Raw genomic sequence first — 23,054 nt, 5'->3', positions numbered from 1 at the left:
CATTGCCTTGGTGACATTTGTGGAAAGGTGGTATATATATGTGATTAACAATTAATAAATAATATTAGGAGAAAGAGTGAAAATCAAGGAATCACTAAATAAGGAGTTACTGCTATTCAGTTGGTACAAGATAAACCAGAAGTTATTGCCAGTTCTAATATAGGGATTTTTGTCTGTTGACAGATTCCTAGCTTCTCGGAAAGAAAGAGAATCGGAGGTGGCTTTGTAAGGAGTCTTCACTACGACTGACCCATTGCTTGCCATCCAGAGACTGTGGGAAATGTTTTTACTGCAACGTTCCTGTTATACTTCTGCTAAGCAAAATTAGATTCTGTACCACATAAATGAACAAGATTTTTCAAATACAGGTCCTTGTGAATATACATAGAAGCACTTCTTCCCAGATCTTTTTGGAAAGAATCTGAGATCTTTTGGAATAAATTCACTGTATGTTGAGCATCACTGTAGGCATGTGCTATCTCATAACAAAATGTTTTCATGCATCTTAAAGGATTTATGAACCCATATTACTGCCCAGAATGGTGTTGCTGACTGCGACTCTAAAAATAATTCAGGAATCAAAGATTTATAAATAATTAAATTAGCAGCATTCCTGTTTACTAAGCAATATTCCAGATGATGCTATGCTACTGATTCAGTCTGTTGCTACAGGACCTCTTCTTAGAAATATCTATGAGCAATAAAGCGTTGCTCAGAGACAAATTAGGGAAATCAGAAGAGATTTGAAAAAATGATGTTGAAAATGAATGGCATTGCTTAATACTTAAAAAAATAAAACTATATGGATGATTAATATTAAAGGGGCACAACAGTGCCCCTTTAGTTAAGGTGAGTCACACACAAAAAAAGGTTCCTCCATTATAAGCCACACCATTCTAATGGTTATAAAAATGACAGCTATTGAGCGAATAACCTGAAGCTTGGCATCCAGTCTACATGATGAGGTCTATAGTTGTGTAAAATTTCAAACCAAACTGATGGAAATTGCCACAGATACAGCATGTTGAAAAGTGCTGAAAATTGGCACATTTGCCTTTATTATTCCAAGCTGCAGCTTGCCATATCATTTTGGTGATGTTTTCAGATAGGCTTGTTGAAGCGGTTTGGTGATGTTCTAAGCAGCAGTTCAAAAGTTATTAAGGTTTTTCTGCCCCATAAAAGCCTTTGGCAGGAAAATTCTGCCAGTACCCCAAGGTTTTCAGAGGAATTCTATTACAGAGGGCTTCTGTGTGCAATGCCTATTCCTTTAGTTATGGAATGTGACATCACAACGTGAGACTACATGTTAATACACAGATTGGGATCTTAGCATGGGCGGGGGGCGGGGGGGGAACACACTTTAATCTTTTGCCAATCACTGTGCTCCCACTGTGAAAACCAACTCTTCCATGCCTCCAGTTTACATTACTAAGAAGGCATCCAGTTGTAATGAAAATTGCAGGCATGGGACAAAGGGTTAAAGTCCCTTACCCACCACTCTATGGTCCTGATCCATGTAAGGCCCCATGAGCTTACTTTTGAGTAAAAGGGGGGGCCTAGCTACATCTTTAAAGTAATATGCAATTTGACCCTTAGAATGTAAGGAGGGTTGGGGATGAAATGCACAGGTAGGGGGAACAGAGGGATCAGGGCCCTGATCCTTGCTTTTTTTCCCTTTGTGGTGGAAAAGGACATGCAAACCTCATTTCTCACACTAGGGATATATTCACATGTTATGCTGAATGTGCATTCACTCTCATTCTCACTCTCATGCTCATTAAGATGGCTGTGAGAATCTAGCCCTGTTCAGTCATTCTCATTGTTTGTAAACTCTACACATGAGGAGCAAGATGAGATCATTAGCTCCACCACCTCCCTCACAGTTGTTATCACTTTCTACATCAGAGCTTTCCAAACTGTGTGCCGCGACACATTAGTGTGTTGGTGGCAGCGTGTAGGCGTGTCGCGCGAAATGCAGAAAATTGGGCGGAAGGGCACTGCAGAGCTCCCTTACTCGCCTTTGCTTTCCTTGGCCCCTCCCCTGAAACTTCCTAAAGCAGCTAATGTTAAAGCAGCTAAGCCTTAGCTGCTTTAACATTAGCTGCTTTAGGACTGTGTGGCATCTTGACATAGGATGCAAGTGATTGGCGGTGTTGGAGTGGTACGGCGAGGAGCGTGGCAACGCTGGCTGCACGAGGAATGTGGAGAATTTGGAATTCTCATTGGAGACTCCTTTAACGGAGCAATTAGTTGTGAGTTACACCACTCCCAACTCTCTGCTGTGCTGAGCAGAGGAGTCCCCTGGAGGTCCTGGATTGGGACTGCACCGAGTGGGCTGTCCGCCATCTTGGCCAATTGGAACAGAGCTCAGTGGAGGCCAGAAGCCTCAGAATCAGCATGCTCCCAATCACCCGGGCGAGCAGCTGCAGGCTGTCACCCAGTCAACCCACCTGCTGCTGGCTGAAGGGAGGCCACCCTCCCAAACCCAATGTGGCAAACAGCAAGCCACTCACCACGTGGCACTTATAATTTGATTTCTGCCTTTTATTTTTATTTTTACTCTGCTGCAATTGTGGATTAACCACCCACCGGCAGTGTACCACCGGAGAGTGCTGGAACTGGACTCTGGACATAGGCGTTGCAAATATTTACAGCACTATAGCCTTGTAGTGAGACATATATATTTACACCATTTTTGTTGGACTTTTGCTTCTCTACTTCATGTGTTTTTGCAGCTGAGCTCCTACCTGGACCTATGTGTCCTAATATGTATTGTAAATACTTTAGTTAATTTTGTTTATTTTTCACATTTTCTCCTGGTCCTGATTCCTATCTTTATCTCACTTTATCACTGTGGGAATGGCGCGCAGGTGCTGATATTTTCATAAGAAAAAACAGAGAAAGATAAACGCTAAAAACAGTCCTGTTATTTTCATATTTAGTTAATGCTAAAACCTAAAAATAAATCCGCATAGATTTATTCATTAAATTGCAGTTGAATTACCCATAAAATGGATCCGTTTCTAATTAAGAAAAGGAAAGCTGGTGAAGATGATGTTTGCGATGAACAAAATGTAGCTGCTGTAGAGGAAACTATGCAAGAATCAGCTGTTGAATGGTCTGTAGTAGTACGTAAGAACTGTAAAGGAAAAATTTCCAAGCCTCATTTATACAATAAACATTATAAGAAACTGGGGTTCACATTTTCTGGTAATGAAAATAATCCTTGTCCCCAGGGTTTAGTTTGTGGGGATATACTTGCAAATTAAAGAATGATACCAAATAAAGGATCATTTTACCTCAAAACACTGTCATTTGTCAGAAAAACCAGTAGAATACTTTACTGAGCTTTCAAAATCTATAAAGAAGCAGTCTGCATCATTCACAAAGAGAATGAAGACATCAGAGAAAGCTCAAAAGGCAAGTTACTTGGTTGCTCAAATAATTGCCAAAAACAAGGACCCACATGCTATTGCCGAAACCACCATAAAGGAATCTTGCTGTGCTATTGTCCGAACAATGTTTGGGCCCAAATTTGAGATAGAAGTTAATAAAATCCCTTTGGCAGATAACACGATTGGAAGATGTATTCAAAACATGTCTGATGACATTAAGCAGCAAATGAAGGATATTTTTCAAGACAATAATATGATCTTTACATTGCTATTTAGACGAAGCAACAGATGTCTGTGGGTTAGCACAATTATTGGTTTTTATACGTTTCATTCATACTGACAGAATTATTGAGCAATTCTTGTGTTGTCTAGATCTTCCAATGAGAACTAGAGGTGAAGATATATTTAACACTTTAGATTGCTTCCTGAAGGAAAATAATTTGCAATGATTAAATTGTGTAGGTATATGCACAGATGGTGCACCCTCAATGGGTGGTTCAACAAAAGGTTTTATAGCTTTAGCAAAGAAAGGGAATGAAAATATAATTACTCATTGCTTTTTACATCGCGAAGCACTAGTCGCGCAAACCATTGGAAATGAATTAAGAAAAGTTTTGGACAAAGTGGTTCAAATGGTCAATTACATTAAAAGTAGACCTCTTCAATCAAGAGTATTTGCTCATATTTGTGAAGAAATGGGGGCAAGGTTTAAAAAGCTTCTACTACACACAGAAGTTCATTGGCTCTCAAGAGGTCGAGTGCTTTGTCGTGTATACGAATTGGGGGAAATGATGCTTAAACTTTTTGAGGAAAATCAGCAACATGAATTCTGCGATCTAATTCAAAGCAAACTTTGGTGCACAAAATTGGCATATCTTGCTGACATATTTGAACATCTGAATAAAATAAACACCAGTATGCAAGGAAAAGGAGAAAATACCTTAACAGCGGTCGATAAAATTTGTGCTATGAGAGACAAAATAGCAATTTGGAAAAGGAAAGTGAAAGAAGAATTTGAAATGTTTTCCAAAACTGCTGAGTGCCAGCTAAAATGTGATATCAGCTCACTAATTGTTGACCATTTAACATTGCTCGGAGAGAAAGTTCATCGTTACTTCCCAAATGTTGAAATCCAAGGCTATGATTGGATCAGAAATCCATTTCTTTCCATTGCAACGAGGAACTTTTCACTTATTGAAGAATTAGCTGACATAAAAAAATCATTCACCCTCCCCTCCCTACCAGCTGTCGGTTCAAGCTCTCCCATCCCGGCGCGCGCCGTGGGTAGGTACGGGGGAGGAGCCGCTGTTGCTGTCGACGCCGCTTGTGGTTGCAGTACTTGGGAACGGCTGGAGGGAGGCGACGGAGGAACTGCAGCAGCAGCGGCGTGATCGCACGGGATGAGGCGCGGACTGCGGCGGCGTCCCTCAACCCCGCGCTCAGAGGGACAAGCGATCTTGGCGCCTGCTGCCATTACAGCTGCCTTGGCGCCAGCCTTGCAGCAATCCCCACCCTTCCCGGCGTTTTTGGCAACAGCGCTTCTGAGACTGTGACAGACACCGCCCCCGCCCCACGTCGCCCAGTTAGGAACACCTGGTCGGGCCGTTGTTTGTTTCCTAGGCGCGGTTGTTTTGTACGTTTCGGTGGTTTGGATTTTAGGTAAGCTACACCGCCGACCTGATCAAAGATCTACTTGGAATCCGTGCTTTCTTTCAGACCCTTCTGCCTGTAGGAGACTGATGCACAGTCAGCCTTGTGTTAGCCCTGTTCCAACAAGTTTCTTGCTAGCAAGAGGATCGCTGCGTCTTTTGCTTTGGGGTCTACAACGCTTTTTCAAAGAGTGATTAGAGAGCTTTTCGTTTGACTTTTATCAAAATCCGCAAGAAACTATGGGTGGCTACATCAAGATTCACAAGCTGTGAATGCCATTCATCCATATCTGTGGGGTTTAGTTGGATGTTGGAAAAGAACGCTACCGAGGAGCAGTGGATTATTCAGCCGAAAGATTTTAAATACAAAGGTTCACAGAGAAGATCAAGGAAGATCTGCAATTGTTGCAGGCGACAAACAAGCTGGTGTGGCAGTGGTAGAACCTAGAAGTGGAGCGTCTAAAAAGCAGAATTGTTTCTTAAAAGAATCGTACAGACTAAAATAAAATAACCTGCTATAGGAGGTGGCTTTTTGTAACATCACTTACTTCAATATATAAACAATATATAAACTTCAATATATAAACATTTTTCAGCAAAAGAGTTGAAAGCCAGTCAATATGATACCGAGTTCATAGGCTTCAATTTTGATTACTAGTATTTTGTTAATAAAATGTGGATTTTTTAAGAATGGCATCATGTGATTAATTATTGCTAATTACTTTTTGAATTGCTAGCCTTGGGTTTGCTGAACCCCCTTCCCACTTTTTTAGAGTATCCCTTTTTAAGATACCTTCATTTTTTCCTGTTTAATGTTAATATTGTTGCAGCATTGTACAATTTGAGAATTTCTTTTATTTTCTGCTGCTTCTGCTACTGCTATAAATGTGAGCCTGTAAAAGACAAGCAGTTTTCCTCCTCTGCAAAATCTGTCTGAAGACTTTTCTTCAAAATGAAGAAATTTAATTTTCACAAGGTTTTGGATGGTTTAACTTCAGCCCCTAGTGGAAACAGCAGTGGTAGTGGGCCTGGAAGTGGTTCTGTGCGCCCAGGAGGGACTGCAGAGAGGCCCAGAGAGGAAATCCAGGAGACTCTCACTTCAGACTATTTTCAAATATGCAAGGTAAGAGTAGAATTCTTTCTTTAAAAACAAGTGCTACAATGAATGAACATTAAAAGCCAAGTCAAGAGGCCTAAATGTTGAGGATGGAATGGCAAAATATCTTCCAATTGATAACAACTGTTATGTTAGAGGTTGGATCCAAATGGTTTTTGTTCTTCTATGTGCAGAGTTATAAAAAATATACTGAATTTGTAAAGAGCAGAATTTCAGCATTAAGGATATGACTTGGCCTTCTGTATAACAAATAATTATGTTTTTGTATGAATGAGGTATAAGGTTATAATCAGAAGTACAGTTATTTTAAAGTAACATGGTTAGACGTCACAAATATTAATTTATTCATTATTTATCCATTGTTATTCTTTAAACACTAGCTGCGTTCTCTGAGCATTCTAGATGAAATGTATGCAGTTGTGGCCTAGCTGAAAGCTGATACCACCTAGAAGACTCCATACTTAAATTATCTCATGTCAAGACTCGATAATTTAATAGGAATATTACTGGGATGTTGGGAATAAGCTACATCTTATTGTTCCACCCACTTTTTTCTAATAGCTTCTTCGATTTTTTATATAACCAAGTCAAGCCTAGAAATTCAGCACCTATGACTAATCATATAATAATAAACTACATATTTACATTGATAACTTTAATAATGGGAATATTTGGGATCCATATTGGATTTGTTAACATGCAATCTGAATTCTGTGGGCATTTTACCTGAGAAGGGAAAGCAGATCTATATTTTCTTTTGGTAAACATTCAAGGATTTATATATAGGGAGGGGAAGAAGAATTGTTCATTTTTTTCTGCTGTTAACCATAATTTCAGTAGTCTCACTTTCAAAGCTTTGTAATCTATCCCAAAGAAATAGATTACATTAGTAACATTATCTCAAACTATGATAAAAACACTTTTGTTCTTGACTCTCATAGTAAAATAGAATACAATAATTTAATTATAAAAAACATGTTATTTTTGTTATTTTTTAATTTGGAATGTTAAGTGAACAAAATAGAATTCTGTGTTGCTGTGGTAACACTGTATGGAAAAGCATGTAAATGGATACACAGTTTAAACATGCAAATACATAAATATTGCAGTAATGTGAGCATTTGGAATAGGGTAAAGATCAAGTACCCAGCTCATGTTTTCAGATTCAGTATCCAGAATTCTTCATGGAGAGGCGAACATTATTTCTGACCATACATTTTGGAGGTCTTCCTATTAAGTTTTACATAAACAGTGATCAGTGATAGTTTGGCCCTTTTGGATAAATTGATCTTCTAACTGCAATGTTGATTGCCCCTGACTGGGAACAACAGGTAGGAATTACTGATGGGTGTGGTTTCTTGTAATCTTATTTGATTAGATCCAAATGGGCAGAACAATTCTAACCGGCTCCGAGGGGGAGTGACAAGGTAGATCTACTATGTCTTCTGCAATACTGCTGGCTTGTACTGGCCAGGTGAAGAGGTAGGGGAGCATCTCCCCAGTAGAATGTTTTTTTAAAAAAAATTTCCCTCTCACTGGCCATAATGGGAGAGAATTTTCCTATGCCAGCTCTAGCCTACAATAACTGAGAAGCCCAAATTGGCCCTCTCCTGGTGGACCAGAGCAGCTTGGATCCAGCAGGTACAATGTAGGCTCCATCTCAGCCCTGGAACACCCAGTTTGGGGGATTCTGCTAGTGGTACTTTTTTCCCCCACTGGTGGTAGCACAGGTGCAGCAGAGGTTTCCAGACCCCCCTAGCAGAGCTTCCCTGCAGGCAGAGGCCACCTTTGCTTCATCCTAACTCCCTCCTGCCATCACCAATTGTGGAGGTAGAATTGCTCTCTAAGTTACAGTTAGTTCAACATCAGTGGTTCTTAAGTCATGACTAACTTGTCCCATTGAGCCAACCCATTTGTGTAAACCAGTCTTCCACAACTTTGTGCCTTCCAGATATTTTGGTAGACAACTCCCAGCACTCCTGACTGTTGTCTGTGCTGGCTGGGGCTGATGGGAGTTGGCGTCCAAACATCTGGAGGGTACCAGCTTGGGGGAGACTGATATAAGCTGCCCTCCCCTCTGCCCCCCTGCCCCCATCCATAAGGCCTAATCCAAGATGGTTTAGTGAAGGCATTAAGTGTGGGCCCCCCTCTCCTCTGCAATGTGTTGCTTGGGTTGCTGCCAAATTTCAGCAGCAAAACCACTAATTGTTTTGCTGTGGCCACCAGTGTATAAAAGTGGCACAGGGGGTTGAAATTGGAACCGCAGAAGTTGCCCACCCCTGTGATATATTCTCGTGGCATATTATCAAACGTGCAGATGTTGTTGTTGCCTGTATACTTAACCATTTCAATGAAAGCCTGAGATCTGAGTGATTATTATCTGTGGACAAGGTTTTATGACATCGGCCATAGCCCATCTGTCTAGGTATTTCAACTGTCCCTTTGCGCATATATATATATATATATATATATATTAAAGTATCTTTTTCCTAAACTACTTATTTAAGGGGGAAAGCTGACTCACTGTTTTTGAATCCCTCTAGTGTAGATTCAGAGAGAGAGAGAGAGAGAGAGAGAGAGAGAGAGCACTCTAAAGGTGATGATAGTATATCTTGACAGAGGGACAGTGCTTGTATACTTACTAGGGGGAATGCTGTCAAAAACAGTTTGATCCTTGTCCCTATAATAATAAAATACAGGCATCAGTCTGCAAAAGAGAATAAAATCAGTGAACCAGAAAAAACTCACTCTCCAGAACCAGATCGAGGACTAGAAAATTGAATTTGCAATTCTGTGGTTTCCCAGAATCTTTCACAAATGTGGAATTGAGTGCCGTCCTCCATACATGGCTGATGCAGACCAGGCTGGACAGGGCTGGCCTTACCATGAGGCAAAGTGAGTCCCTTGCCTCCAGTGGCACATAAGAGGGAGCAGTGGAGTGAGCACACACACACACACATAGCCGCTGCTGCCTGCTGCTCCACGCACCTGTTTACTGAAGAGAATGCTTGGTGCCTTCCTGCAGCTGTGGCGTGCCCAACTTAGCTGGGTTTCTCCAAATTGGATTGAAGCATGGTGCACTTCAATCCCAGAGAAAGAGAAGCCCAGCTGACTCCCATGTTCTGCCACCTTCAATCCCCATTACTCTACTGAACTCCCACTCAGTGCAGTTGCAAGCCTGCACATAGGAGAGGGGTGGGGAACAGGAGAACATTGGGGAAAGAGTGAGCGGAACAGCCCATTCCTCCCATCCTCTTCCACAGAGGGTGAGAAAGAGCAGGTGATGTAGAGTTGAATGCTGCTGGCTGGTGGAGCTCTCTGCGCAGAACTCCCCACCACTCTGAGCCACAGCATTGTGTAAAAGACAGCCGGGGTTGCTAGCCTCAGATGGGAAATTAAGAGGCAAGACTAGAGGCTTTAGATTGTAAGGCAGAGAAATCTCCAAGCTGCAAAGCCTTTCAGCCTGGCTCATAGCATCCCAGCGTCACCTCTTCCATCGAGCCCAAGTTTTCCGTGTCTTTCTTCAGCACTCATTCTGCCCAACTCTGCCTCTTGTTGCTGCTTTTTTTTTTTACATTTGGGCTTTTTTCTCCCACTTTCCCATTCCTTTTCTCTAAATCTTCCTTTTTCTCAAACTCTACAGTCCCCTCACCCCCACTTCTCTCCAACCCTGCTTTTCTCTATGTTCATCTTTTGTTTATTTTGCTTTTCCTTCCTCTTCTCTCCAGCTTTGTTTATCTGGACATGTAGGATGTTTGTTCGCTATGGCTTTCTTTAGCACTTATTCTGTCCAACTGCACCAGCCTTGTTGCTGCTTTTTTTTTTGCTTTTGGACTTTTTATTATTATTTTACTGTTCTTCCCCAACTCTCCTCTACTCTGTCCATTTTCTTTCTTTCTTTCTTTCTTTCATTCATTTCTATACCACCTAATAGCTGAAGCTCTTCTTATTGTTCCCCCCTCCTCTCCAGTTGTTTATCTGAGATTTTAATTTTCTTTGTTGCTGTCCCTTCCTCTTCTCTCCAACTCTCCCTTTCTCTGCATTCCATTTCTCTGTGCATCTGAGATGTTTATTTTTTTTGCTGTCCCCTCCCCCCAACTTTTTATTCCTCTTTGCATCTCGGTTTTGTTTTTATTGTCCCCGTTTGTTTGACAAACTCAGAATTATTAGTTACTTGAATCTTTTTGCATTTTTGCTGCCGGGGTGGGGTGGGGGACTATTAGCTGTTCTGCTTCAGGCATCAAAATGTCTTGGGCTGGCCCTGGAGGGTGACGCTGGTACTGGGAGCCTGAATGCTGCTGGCTGAGGTGAAGAACAAGATGCCCCTCCCATTCCATGTGCAGAAGCCGTCTGGACTGGCATCTGGATCTTACTTCAGCACTGGTGACAGGACAGCACCTTCCACTGCACCTGAGGACAGCAGGCTACCTTATGAGTTACAGGGCAGGCTGTGTGGCATGTCAGCTCTTCTCCAGTAGCTTGTCACTGTGTTGCATCACCCAGCATCTGCTGCCTGAGGCAGCTGCCTTAAGGCTGGCGCTGGCTTAGAGGGGCTAGAACTGGGGGGAGCACTGTTAGCTGTTTGACTTCAGGCAGCAAAATGTCTATAGTTCACCCTGAGACTGGAGTTAGACAGAGAGGAATGGGTTATTGTGAAGGTTCATAGAGCACTTGGTAAACTTCCAGGTTTGGGGAACAATTTCTGCATTACAGATTGAAGCATCTGTGTTTTGTTGCTAGCAGGATTGACATTTTGTTGCTAGCAGGATTGACTAAATACACTGTAGGTGAAAACAGACCGAACTAATGCAACCCTGTTGATTATCCTGGACCTCTCAGCAGCTTTCAGTACAATCAACCACATAATCACAGAACTGGAAAGGATCTCAGAGGTCATCTTGTCCAGCCCTCTCTGATGCAGTAAATCTGCTCCTACAGCATCCCTAATAGCTGGCCATCCAGCCTGTCTTAAAAACCTCTGATGAAGGAGACTCCACCACCTTCCAAAACAATCTATTCTACTCTTAAACATCTTGTGGCATCAGGAAGTTCCCTTTGAATTCCCTTTTCTTATCATTTGAACCTGGTGGCTTCTACCTTATGGAAGGAAGAGGGGGAAAAGTCTCCATCATCTACTATGTGGCATAAGAGCATAAGAAGAGCCATATTGGATCAGACCATCTAGTCCAGCCTTCTGTTCACACAGTGGCCAGCCAGCTGTCGACTGGGAACCCACAAGCAAGAGCATGAGCGCAACAGCACCCTCCCACATCACCCTCAAATGATGTACATAGGCTCACTGCCTCTGGTACTGGAGGTAGCACACAGCCACCAGGACTAGTAGCCATTGATAGCTTTTTCCAACAGGAATTTGTCCAACCCCGTTTTAAAGCTATCCAAATTGGTGGCTGTGAGGACTTGAGGCATTGACCACCTCACAATCTTACTTCGAGTCACCAGGTCAGGTGCTTTGGTCAGTGTCTCTCCTCACATTGCCACTTTTAGGCTCTCAACCACAACCCTCTGTTTGTGTATTGTGATGTTTCACCACTCTCAATTGCTGCCACCAATAACCCTTTTAGAGCTTTCTTTCTTTCTTTCTTTCTTTCTTTCTTTCTTTCTTTCTTTCTTTCTTTCTTTTTGGTAGCACAGACCAAGCAGCCAGCACGTGGGGGTTATTCCACGAAACCCCTCCTAATCACTAAAAAGGAAACTGTCTTTTAAAATTGAAAACAAAGAAGGTTTATTTGGTACAACAGGATTAGAAATAGGAACTGGGTTGGGATGAGGAAAGGATATCAGGGATGATAATTAAAATAAGTCAACACTACTACACAATATAACTTGCTTTTAGCTCTATGCTCAAAAACCTCTCACTCTCTCTCACGCTATCTGACACAACTCTCTATCCCGCAGACTATCTCACTAGATGTTCTCACTCTTATCTCCCAAGCTCAACTCAGACTTCTCTAGCTGTACCCAATCTACCTTCTTCACAGACTGATCTGACTCCCTAGAAGCCTCACCTAAAAAACCTCACCTTTTTTCTCCACAAGCTGTCATCTAGTCACACTGCATTTCATTCTCACTCAGCCACTCCCCGTTTCTTCCACTTGCCAGACAGTCATTCTTGCCCACACTCTGCCAACCTCCCCCCACACTCGCTTGTCAATCATTCCAGATACATACCAGCCACCGTACACATATACCAACCTTTACTATATACATATTGTGCATGTGGAATCACAACAGTGGCCATCACTACAGCCTGTGGTAGCGATGTCCATAGTTTAACTGTGCACTGTGTGAAGAACTACTTCCTTTTATCTGTCCTGAATCTCCCACCAATCAGTTTCATAGGACTACCCCGGGTTCTAGTATTTTGAGAGAGGGAGAAAAATGTCTCCCTATCCATATTCTCCACACCATGCATAATTTTGTAGACCTCTATCATGTCTCCCCTTACCCTCTTTTTTTCCAAGCTAAACAACCCCAGCTGTTGTCACCTTCTCTCATAGGGGAGATGCTCCAGCCGCTTGATAATTTTAGTTGCCTTTTTCTGTACTTTTTCCAGTTCCACAATATCTTTTTTTAGGTGTGGTGACCAGAAATGGACACAGTATTCCAAGTGTGGCTGCACCATAGATTTGTATAGGGGCAGTATGATATTGGCAGTTTTATTTTCAGTTCCTTTTCTACTTATGCCTAACATGGAGGTTGTTTTTTTACAGCGGCCGCATACTGGGTCAACATCTTCATTGAGCTGTCCACCACAACCCCAAGATCTCTTTCCTGGTCAGTCACCACTAGCTCACATCCCATCAGGCTATATTTGAAGTTGGGATTTTTTTCCCTAATGTGCATCACATTACACTTGCTTACATTGAACCGCATTTGCCATTTAGATGCCCATTCTCCCAGTTTGGAGAGATCCTTTTGGAGCTCTTCACAGTCCCTTTTTTGTTTTAACCACCCTAAATAATTTGGTGTCATCAGCAAGCTTGGCCACTTCACTGCTCACTGCTCACTCCTGATTCCAGATTATTTATGAACAGGTTGAAAAGCATTGGTCCTAACAAACATCTCTGCGGGACCCCACTATTCTCTCCATTGGGAGACTTCACCATTTATTCCTATTCTCTGCTTTCTGTTCTTTAACCAGTTACTGATCCATAAGAGCACCTGTCCTCTGATTCCATGACTGTTAAGTTTGCTCAGGAGTCTTTGGTGAGGAACTCTGTCAAAAGCATTTTGGAAGTCCAAGTAAACAATGTCTACCAGATCTGCATCTTTACTGATACTCTCAAAGAACCCTAAAAGGTTAGTGAGACAGGACTTACCTTTGCAGAAGCCATGTTGATTCTTTTTCAGCAGGGCTTGTCCTTCTGTATGCTTACTAATTTTATCTTTAATAATAATTTCAACCAATTTGCCCAGAACAGACTTTAAGCTAACTGGCCTGTAATTTCCCAGATCCCCCCGGATCCCTTTTTGATAATTGGTGTTACATTGGCCATCTTCCAGTCCTCTCGTATAGAGGCTGATACCCCACATTGTTGGTATCAACATGGACTATGACCACTGACTCCACCCCAGCACTATCTACCACACTATCTAGATGGTGCGTGATATCCGCAACCTTCACACCAGGCAGGCAATTCACCATGTGGTCTACATGCTCGTCACAAACCCAGCTGTTTATGTGTCTAATGATCGAATCTCCCACTACCACAAGCCCACCTCCTCCCGGAGGCACATCCTCGGTGCGAGAGGATATTTGTTTGTCTTCTGAGGAATGGGTCCTTTCTAAGGGATCATTTCCCGCTTCCTCAGAATGACGCCCTCCTTCCCCGAGACCTGCATTCTCCATGACAGCTGGGAGTGGGACACAGCTAATAGGTCCCTGAAGGTCTCATCCACCAACCTCTCTGCCTCTCTTGGCTTCTCCTGGTCAGCAACCTTAGCCTCAAGGGAACACACTTGTTCCCTGAGAGCCAGGAGCTCATTCCACTGAGCATACTCTCACAACGTCTGTCCAGCAGGCAGATAGTCATACATGTGGCACTCAGTACAGTACACTAGATAGCCCCCTCCCCCCTGCTGGCTTTCTACCTTCTTAACTTAAAAAAAAAATTGGGGTGTGTTTTCCCTGGAAAACTTAGTTGTTTACTACGATAAGTTGGGGAAAGTATTTATAGTTATTTATTTACAGTTACTTACTGTGAGTACAGAAGAGGGAGGAAAGAGTCGATTGCCCTGGCTTCCTTGCCCTGTTGCTAAACTTGCACAGTTGCCTCAAATATTTGAATATAGCTCTCACATTGCCTCTTAGTAGTCTCTCCTTCATTGTTCCTTTTGGGCAAGCTGCACAAAGGTCTATCCACTGTTTTGTCTGGCATAGACAAAAAGGAGAAAAGGAATTGGCTGTCATCCACATTTTGGTAACACCTCACTCCAACTCTCCAATGGTTTTTATGTAGATTTTAAACAGTATGAGGGAAACCATAGCACATACCAACAACGGTTCCCCAGCACCACCTTCTAGAACTTATCTGTTAAGACAGGACTTGTCAGATAGGATTGGAACCAACAAACCACAGTGTCTCTGCAAGTGGGTCTACCTGTTTGCCCACACAAATGCCAAGCTTTGAGCCTGACACTGTCAGCAAGAAAAAAACAATAACACCACTCCTCCAGGACATCTCAAATTGCTGACCTTCCTTAGGCCATCACCCTGAACTCAAAACACAGGGGATGGCCAGTGGCAGCAGCAAACCAAGTCAGCCAAGGGGGCAGGACCAGTGTAAAGGAAGGCAGGAACCCCAGGCTCTACTAGCCCCCTCTGGTCCCCTGCCACCCTCTCTCTAAGCCGGCCCTGCTAGACCCAAGAGGACTCCCCAACCTCCTCCCCACATGGTGGAAGAGACAGTAGCCACTGAATTTAGCACTGACCCAGGAAATAAATAGCAATAGTTTGAGGTAGATATTTATTTACAATTAAGGCCTGAGGGAATGGGACAAGAAATACAATTTATAATTCCCACAAGTACCAGTTCCCCATTTGGAAACCCGACATAGTCTAAAACAATAAAAGACTACATAACCCTAGTCTACTCATACCTCTGAGTAGGATCCTTAGTTAATGCCAGTGCTCCAACACCTTCCACCTGGATCAGATGGAAACCAAAGGACAACCTCTGAGTAGGATCCTTAGTTAATGCCAGTGCTCCAACACCTTCCACCTGGATCAGATGGAAACCAAAGGACAAAAAAGGATGGCTGATGGTCTCTTTTTATCCCATTCCTTACCCAGCTCCTAGCAATTTCATCCCCCCTCCCTTCCCTCAGGGAAGATGAGCTGGGTTTTTCACATCTCTCCAGCTGTGCTGGCCTCATGGCAGGCTGAGCTGGTTTATGACCTTGAGTCCCTGCTAAGGCTACCATCCTGGTGCCTTTGATCCTGGCATAGCCCACATCCCTTCCTCCCTCCAGGTGGCCTGACTTGTAAATCTTCTTGCAGGATCCCAGTCCTTCCTACCATGAAACACTAAAGCACAATCTAAAACTATGCAAAGTAAAATTAACGTTCCCACTACACTTTTGGCCTCGTGAGGCCTCTTCCTTGACAGTCAGGCAGATGAACTTTCAGCCTATCCAGTTTCAATGTCCTTCCTTTTGCAAGAGGAGGAGAGGCCTCAGGGGCTGCAAGGCAGGAGACCAATGGGCTGCCTGGGGATCAGCCACTGGGGATTGCCAGCATTGGTGTGAGGTCTCCTCTTATCCCCCAAACATACTTACCTCGTTGGTGGGCTCTCAGGACCTCTTCAGTAATCAGCCTTCCCTTGACTGGGGTAGTGAACAGGCTATTCTCTAAAGCTTGAAAACGCAATGTATCTTTAATTGTATAGCTGTTCTTCTTTGTTGACCCAGGAAAACTAGTAAAGTAATAGTTTGCAGGGGGGACGTACTTGCTTTTCCTTTATTTTGTGTTTGAGAAATTAAGGAAGATGTTAATAAAAGCAAGCAAAGCTGGGACTCTGCAGAGTAACTAAGCACCTTCTCTATGTCTCCTTAGCTGTGAGGTGCTTCAAAGTACCTGGCACACAAGAATCGCTAACAGCCTCCAACCCCTTTCCAGAAGAGTGCCATGGCTGTTCTTACATTCTTTCAACAACTTACTGAAATTATCCCATAATTTAGATTAGTATTGGATTTTACTTCATGCCTTCTACCCCTCTTTATATCTTGACTGTCCAGATATTTCTGAGATGCATTCCTTTCTCTTCTTTGTTTCGATTTTAACGAAATACAGCTGAGTTGACAGATGATGGGGAGACGCAGTGTAGCCATGTAAATTTAGCTGAAGTGTGGTGTCTTTTCAAATCTATCTTCCCAAACATAAGAAATACAGACTTCCCTTATGGGTGCACATAGAATGGCAAGTTGAGGCTAGGAAATAGTGAATTAGGTTCTGACTGTCTTAGCAGTATAAAAGAGAGCCTGGCAGAAGCAGTGTTTATGCTTTGATGCTGCTGCATATGAAGGTCTGCCATACTCCTGCCTTTGGATGAGCATTTCCTGCATTACTTAAGGTGTTCCTTTAATCCCTTTTCAGTGTAATCTTGTAAATATTCAGGTCTCTTATTATAAAGGCAGCATGGGCATTCAGAGTGTATTCTGTCTCCTCTAGGCAAGGCTGGCTGGATGTACAAAGGCTGCCTTAAATGTTTGGTCATTTCAAGAAGGGGGAGCAAAGCATCATTATTAAGAAGGGGTGCCTAAGTGAGAAAAGGAAATATAGTTGAAAAGAGAGGAGGAAAAATGTGAGAACTCAGGAAAATATAATAAAAAGGAGGATATTTATACCATAAACAAGAACAGTTGGCAGGTTTGTTAGAGGAACATGAAAATCCACGAATGAGAGGATAGTTTACAAACCTTGAGTGAATGGAAAAACACATGAGCCTGATGTAGTTAAAATATAGTGCTGCTTCAACAAACTATGGCGTGGGAATGAATGGAGACTTGAGCACTTTTATTGTACATCACCATGAGCACTCACTGAGTGGAGGGGCAATCCAAAAATATTCTAAATAAATAGATAAAAAAACTTCTCAACCTCCAGCTTCTGCTCTCATCTGCCTGTCTTGAGAGGAGACTTCGTGGGTTATTAGATGACATGTGACCTGAAAACATAATTTAAGCACCCTTACAGGGGCGTTGCTAGGTTCTTAAAAGATCTGGGGCACAGGCCCATAACACAAATTTGCATATATATATATATAATATCTGAGTCTAAGCACACCTCTAATATGTGTGTGTGCGTGCGCGCGCGCGCATGCGGTGTATACATCTGGTGTGCTTGCATGTGTCTGTAGATTACATACATAAGAAGTGTGTACTGACCCCTCCCCCCACACCCGATTTCAACTCAGACCCCAATTCAGCATTTTGGAAAATGTCCGGCTTCTGCTCTGGCCAGTTTGTAGTCGGACCACTTCAGCTCAGCACCAAACCTGAGTCAGTGTTTGGAAAAATGAGTCTTTATGCTTCTGGTTGACTACCATGGGAAATTAGAAAAAAAAACTGTAATGTTTTCCTCTTGGTCAGAACTGGATGATAATTTCAGGTATAGTAGCCCCCTAGAAGGGATTACACCTGCCCAATGTCAGAAAAGTAGGTGCAGGGTTTATATTTTGATTTTATTTTAAAGGGAACTGCCAATAACATTTTTATTACTTGGAAGAATTGGATAAAAATTTCAGGATTCATTGCCCCATCAGGAGGAGATCATATCTGCTGAATATCAGAAATCCCAAGGGTTTTTGTGCAAGGATGGCCTTGAGGTCTCCAAAGGAGAACATACTTATCTCCCTATTTTCCTTGTGGACCATTGTTGTGAAAATTACAGACAGCCTAGAGTTGTCCCTAAGTAAGAAACCAGCAAAGTTTCAGAAGAATAGGTGCAGCAGTTCATGTAGAAGGGGAGTTCTCCAATTTGGGGGAGGGAGTGATTTGCTTTCCCTTCCATTCATCCCTTCCCCAATAGTTTTTGGGTAAATTTGTATGAAAATGCACAGGTCATTAGAGGTATCCCCCAGGCAAGAAACCTGTGAAGTTTCTGAAGGATATACATGCATGCAAATTTAGAATTGCTAGAATTTATTTACATTTCACCAATGTTAGCAGCAGGGGAACATGGGTGGGAAGGTGCTATTGCACTTATGACCTGCTTGTGGGTTTCCTGTGGGCATCTGGTTGGCCATTGTGTGAACAGAATGCTGGACTAGATGGACCTTGGTCTGATGCAGCACGGCTCTTGTTATGTTCTTAAATAGAGAGTGCCTCTGAGCATGTGCAGAATGCTTTCTTTTCACCATTGAACACTTATATCCTCCTCCTACCAATTCTATTCCCCTCCATGCAACCATCCCTCCAGCATCTCATCATAAAAACAGATGTCTTGTTTTGTGCAACTCTCCTCTGCCTCCTCCTTGTTATGCACAAGCTCTCAAGCTCCCCATAACTTCATTTGTGCCAAGACTTCACCAGGACTCAGCCAATGAGTCTGTTTTCAAAACTAGGGCTAAGTTATGGAGAAACTCTGAGCATGTACTAAGTGCCTTTCTCTCACCACTGAAGCTAGAGTTCATGCAAAATGAAGAACAAAGCAAAACCACAAATGACAAATCATGCTAGGGCTGAGCTGAAAGGGTAGTCAATTCATGAAACTGGAATTGGGTAGGCACTGTATTAAGCCTGCAGTACCATGCTCACAACTCAGGACTTATTTCTGAGTAAACTTGCAGAAGATCAAGGTGCAAATCTCTCTGCAAAAGTAATTTGTGCTGGAATCCTATGCACACTTTCCTAAGGGTAAGTCTCATTAAACATAATGGGGCTTCTGAGTAGGCATACATTGTTGTTCAGTCGTTCAGTCGTGTCCAACTCTTCGTGACCCCATGGACCATAGCACTCCAGGCCTTCCTGTCCTGCGCTCTCTTCCGGAGTGTGCTCAAGTTCATATTCATTGCATCGGTGATGCTATCTAGCCATCTCATCCGCTGCCGTCCCCTTCTCCTTTTGCCTTCAGTCTTTCCCAGCATGAGGGTCTTTTCCAGAGAGTTTTCTCTTCGCGTTAGGTGGCCAAAATATTTCAGCTTCAGCTTCAGTATCTGTCCTTCCAATGAGCACTCAGGGTTGATTTCCTTTAGGATGGACTGATTTGACCTCCTTGCAGTCCAGGGCACTCGTAAGAGTCTTCTCCAGCACCACAGTTCGAAAGCATCAATTCTTCAGCACTCAGCCTTCCTTATAGTCCAGCTGTCACAGCCATACATTACTACTGGGAAAACCATAGCTTTGATTAGACAGACCTTTGTCGGCAAGGTGATGTCTCTGCTTCTCACTATGCTGTATAGGTTTGCCATAGCCTTCCTCCCCAGGAGCAAGCGTCTTTTAATTTCATGGCTACAGTCACCATCTGCGGTGATCTTGGAGCCCAAGAAAATAAAATCTGTCACTGCTTCCATTTCTTCCCCTTCCATATGCCAGGAAGTGATGGGGCCAGATGCCATGATCTTAGTTTTTTTAATGTTGAGTTTCAAACCAGCTTTTGCACTCTCCTCTTTCACCCTCAACAAGAGGCTTTTTAGATCCTCTTCGCTTTCTGCCATTAGGGTGGTATCATCTGAGTATCTGAGGTTATTGATAATTCTCCCGGCAATCTTAATTCCGACCTCTGATTCATCCAACCCGGCATTTCTCATGATGTACTCTGCATATAAGTTAAATAAGCAGGGCGACAATATGCAGCCTTGTCGTACTCCTTTCCCAATTTTGAACCAATTGGTTGTTCCATGTCTGGTTCTTACTACTGCTTCTTGACCCTCGTACAGGTTTCTCAGGAGACAGGTAAGGTGGTCTGGTACTCCCATCTCTTTAAGAATTTGCCACAGTTTGATCCACGCAATCAAAGGCTTTAGCATAGTCAATGAAGCAGAAATAGACGTTTTTCTGGAATTCTCTTGCTTTCTCCATGATCCAGTGAAAGTTGGCGATTTGATCTCTAGTTCCTCTGCCTCTTCGAAACCCAGCTTGTACTTCCAGTAGTTCTCGGTTCGCATACTGCTGAAGCCTAGCTTGTAGAATTTTGAGCATCACCTTGCTGGCATGTGAAATGAGCGCAATTGTACGGTAGTTTGAACACTCTTTGGCGTTGCCCTTCTTTGGAATTGGAATGTAAACTGACCTTTTCCAGTCTTGCGGCCACTGTTGAGTGTTCCAAATTTGTTGGCATATTGAGTGCAGCACTTTAACAGCATCATCTCTTAGGATTTTAAATAGCTCAGCTGGAATACTGTCATCTCCACTAGCATTGTTGTTAGTAATGCTTCCTAAGGCCCACTTGACTTCATTCACGAGGATGTCCGGCTCAAGTTCAGTGACCGCACTATCATGGCTATCAGGGACATTCAGATCTTTCCTGTATAGTTCTTCTGTGTATTCTTGCCACCTCTTCTTAATCTCATCTGCTTCTGTTAGGTCCCTGCCTTCTTTGTCCTTTATCATGCCCGTCTTTGCACAAAACGTTCCCTTGAGATCTCGGATTTTCTTGAAGAGATCTCTAGTCTTTCCCATTCTGTTGTTTTCCTCGATTTCTTTGCAGTGTTCATTTAAGAAGGCCTTCTTGTCTCTCCTTGCTATCCTCTGGAAATCTGCATTCAGTTGGATATATCTTCCCCTTTCTCCCTTGCTTTTCGCTTGCCTTCTTTCCTCAGCTACTTTTAAAGCCTCATCAGACAGCCACTTTGCTTTCTTGCATTTCTTTTTCTTTGGGATGGATTTCGTTGCTGCCTCCTGAACAATGTTACGGACCTCCGTCCATACTTCCTCAGGCACTCTGTGTATCGGGTCTAATCCCTTAAATCTATTCCTCACCTGCACTGTATATTCATAAGGGATATGATTTAGGTCATACCGGAATGGTTTAGTGGTTTTCCCGACGTTCTTCAATTTAAGCTGAAATTTTGCAACAAGAAGCTCATGATCTGAGCCACAGTCAGCTCCAGGTCTTGTTTTTACTGACTGTATAGAGCTTCTCCATCTTTGATTGCGAAGGACATAATCAATCTGATTTCGATATTGACCATCTGGTGATGTCCATGTGTAGAGTCACCTCTTGTGCTGTTAGAAAAGAGTGTTTGCTATGATCAGCATGTTCTCTTGGCAAAACTCGATTAGTCTTTGTCTTGCTTCATTTTGTACACCAAGGCCATGCTTGCCTGTTATCCCAGTGACTTCTTGACTTCCTACTTTAGCATTCCAATCCCCTATGATGAAGAGGACATTTTTTTTGGTGTTAGTTCTAGAAGGTGTTGTAGGTCTTCATAGAACCGATCAACCTCAGCTTCTTCGGCCTCAGTGGTTGGGGCATAGACTTGAATTACTGTGATGTTGAATGGTTTGCCTTGGATTCGTACTGAGATCATTCTATCGTTTTTGAGATTGTACCCCAGTACTGCTTTTCCCACACTTTTATTGACTATTAGTGCTACTCCATTTCTTCTAAGGGATTCTTGCCCACAGTCGTAGATATGACGGTCACCTGAATTAAATTCGCCCATGCTTGTCCATTTTAGTTCGCTGATTCCCAAGATGTCATTGTTCAATCTTGCCATCTCATGTTTGACCACCTCCCTTGATTCACTGATCTGACATTCCAGGTTCCTAAACAGTATTGTTCTTTACAGCATCGGACTTTCTTTTCACCGCCAGACACATCCACAGCTGAGTGTCCTTTCGGCTTTGGCCCAGCCACTTCACTCTTTCTGACGCTACTTGGAAATACCCTCTGCTCTTCCCCAGTAGCATATTGGACACCTTCCGACCTGAGGGGCTCATCTTCCGGCGTCATCTCTTTTTGCCTTGTGATACGTTCCATGGGGTTTTCTTGGCAAGAATACTGGAGTGGGTTGCCATTTCCTTCTCCAGTGGACCACATTTTGTCAGAATTCTCTGCCATGATCTGTCCGTCTTGGGTGGCCCTGCATGGCATAGCTTATGGCTTCACTGAGTTATGCAAGCCCCTTCGCCACAACAAGGCCGTGATCCATGAAGGGGAGGCATACATAGGATTGCATAAATTTGCAATATTTATCTCCCATCCACTTCAAAACAAACCAAAAACTCCAGTTTTTATTAAAGCTTGCTGTTCACAGGAACATAGGAAGCTACCTTATACTGAGTCAGACCGTGGGTCCATCTAGCACAGTATTGTTAACACTGACTGGCAGCAGCAGCTCTCCATAGTTTCAGGCAGGATTCTTTTCTAGCCCTACCTGGAGATGCTGGGGATTGAACCTGGGACCTTCTGCATACCAAGCATGTGCTCTACCACTGAGCTACAGCCCTTCCTATTGCTGGATAATTGCAACTGACAAAACAGCCCCAGATTGTAGGGATGTACGAAATTGGCCTTACCTGGCTCCGCCGGGTTCTGCTGGGGGGGGGGAGGCACTCCGTCCCCCCCCCGAATCCTCGCCGGGGGGAGGCATTCCGTGCCTCTCCTCCCCGGAATCCTGGCCAGCCGGCTCCGCTCCACGGGGATTCCGCAAAGCCGCTGGTCAGCTCCGCCAGCAGCTGGACATCCGGCTGCTGGCTAGCAGGGACGCAAATGGCGGCGGCCATAGCCGCCACCGTTTGCATCCCTGTAGTCGGCCGTGATAGACTACGTAAATCTTTACATAGCCTATCACGTCTGACTTTAAAACAAAAAACGCGCGTACGCAAATGGCGGCGGTACGGCCACCGCCATTTGCATTCCTTATTTTGGCCCGTCTTAGTCTACGTAAATATTTACGTAGACTAAGATGGCCAAAATAAGGAACGCAA

The 23,054-nt window shown here is 43.3% G+C and overlaps 2 protein-coding genes across 7 annotated transcripts in view; both read left to right on the top strand.

Moving 5' to 3' along the window:
* The window catches only part of RABL3 (RAB, member of RAS oncogene family like 3), a 48,699-nt gene extending 42,725 nt beyond the window's left edge, over positions 1 to 5,974 (top strand). For 2 of the 6 annotated variants that reach the window (XR_014787919.1, XM_084835377.1), the window contains one exon: positions 184 to 5,969. Coding sequence is in view for 1 of the 6 variants with exons in the window: in XM_084835377.1 (XP_084691503.1) it covers positions 184 to 249 (66 nt within the window). In the remaining 5 variants the exon portion in view is untranslated. Of the gene's footprint in view, positions 1 to 183 lie in introns of all 6 variants that reach the window. The other 4 variants (XR_014787918.1, XR_014787916.1, XR_014787917.1 and 1 more) reach the window with 4 other exon arrangements.
* Positions 5,975 to 5,982: 8 nt separating this feature from the next.
* STXBP5L (syntaxin binding protein 5L) overlaps positions 5,983 to 23,054 on the top strand; it is a 285,752-nt gene continuing 268,680 nt past the window's right edge. The window contains exon 1 of the mRNA XM_084835365.1: positions 5,983 to 6,167. Coding sequence (XP_084691491.1) covers positions 5,997 to 6,167 — 171 coding nt within the window. The 5' untranslated portion in view covers positions 5,983 to 5,996. The remainder of the gene's footprint in view (positions 6,168 to 23,054) is intronic.

The sequence above is a fragment of the Heloderma suspectum genome, chromosome 2 (genome assembly GCF_057233095.1).
Source record: "Heloderma suspectum isolate Gila_16-S chromosome 2, 16-S_ref, whole genome shotgun sequence".
In the NCBI taxonomy this organism is placed as follows: Eukaryota; Metazoa; Chordata; class Lepidosauria; order Squamata; family Helodermatidae; genus Heloderma; species Heloderma suspectum.
Note: the sequence above shows the minus strand (reverse complement) of the source record. Positions and strands in the feature narration are given on the sequence as shown.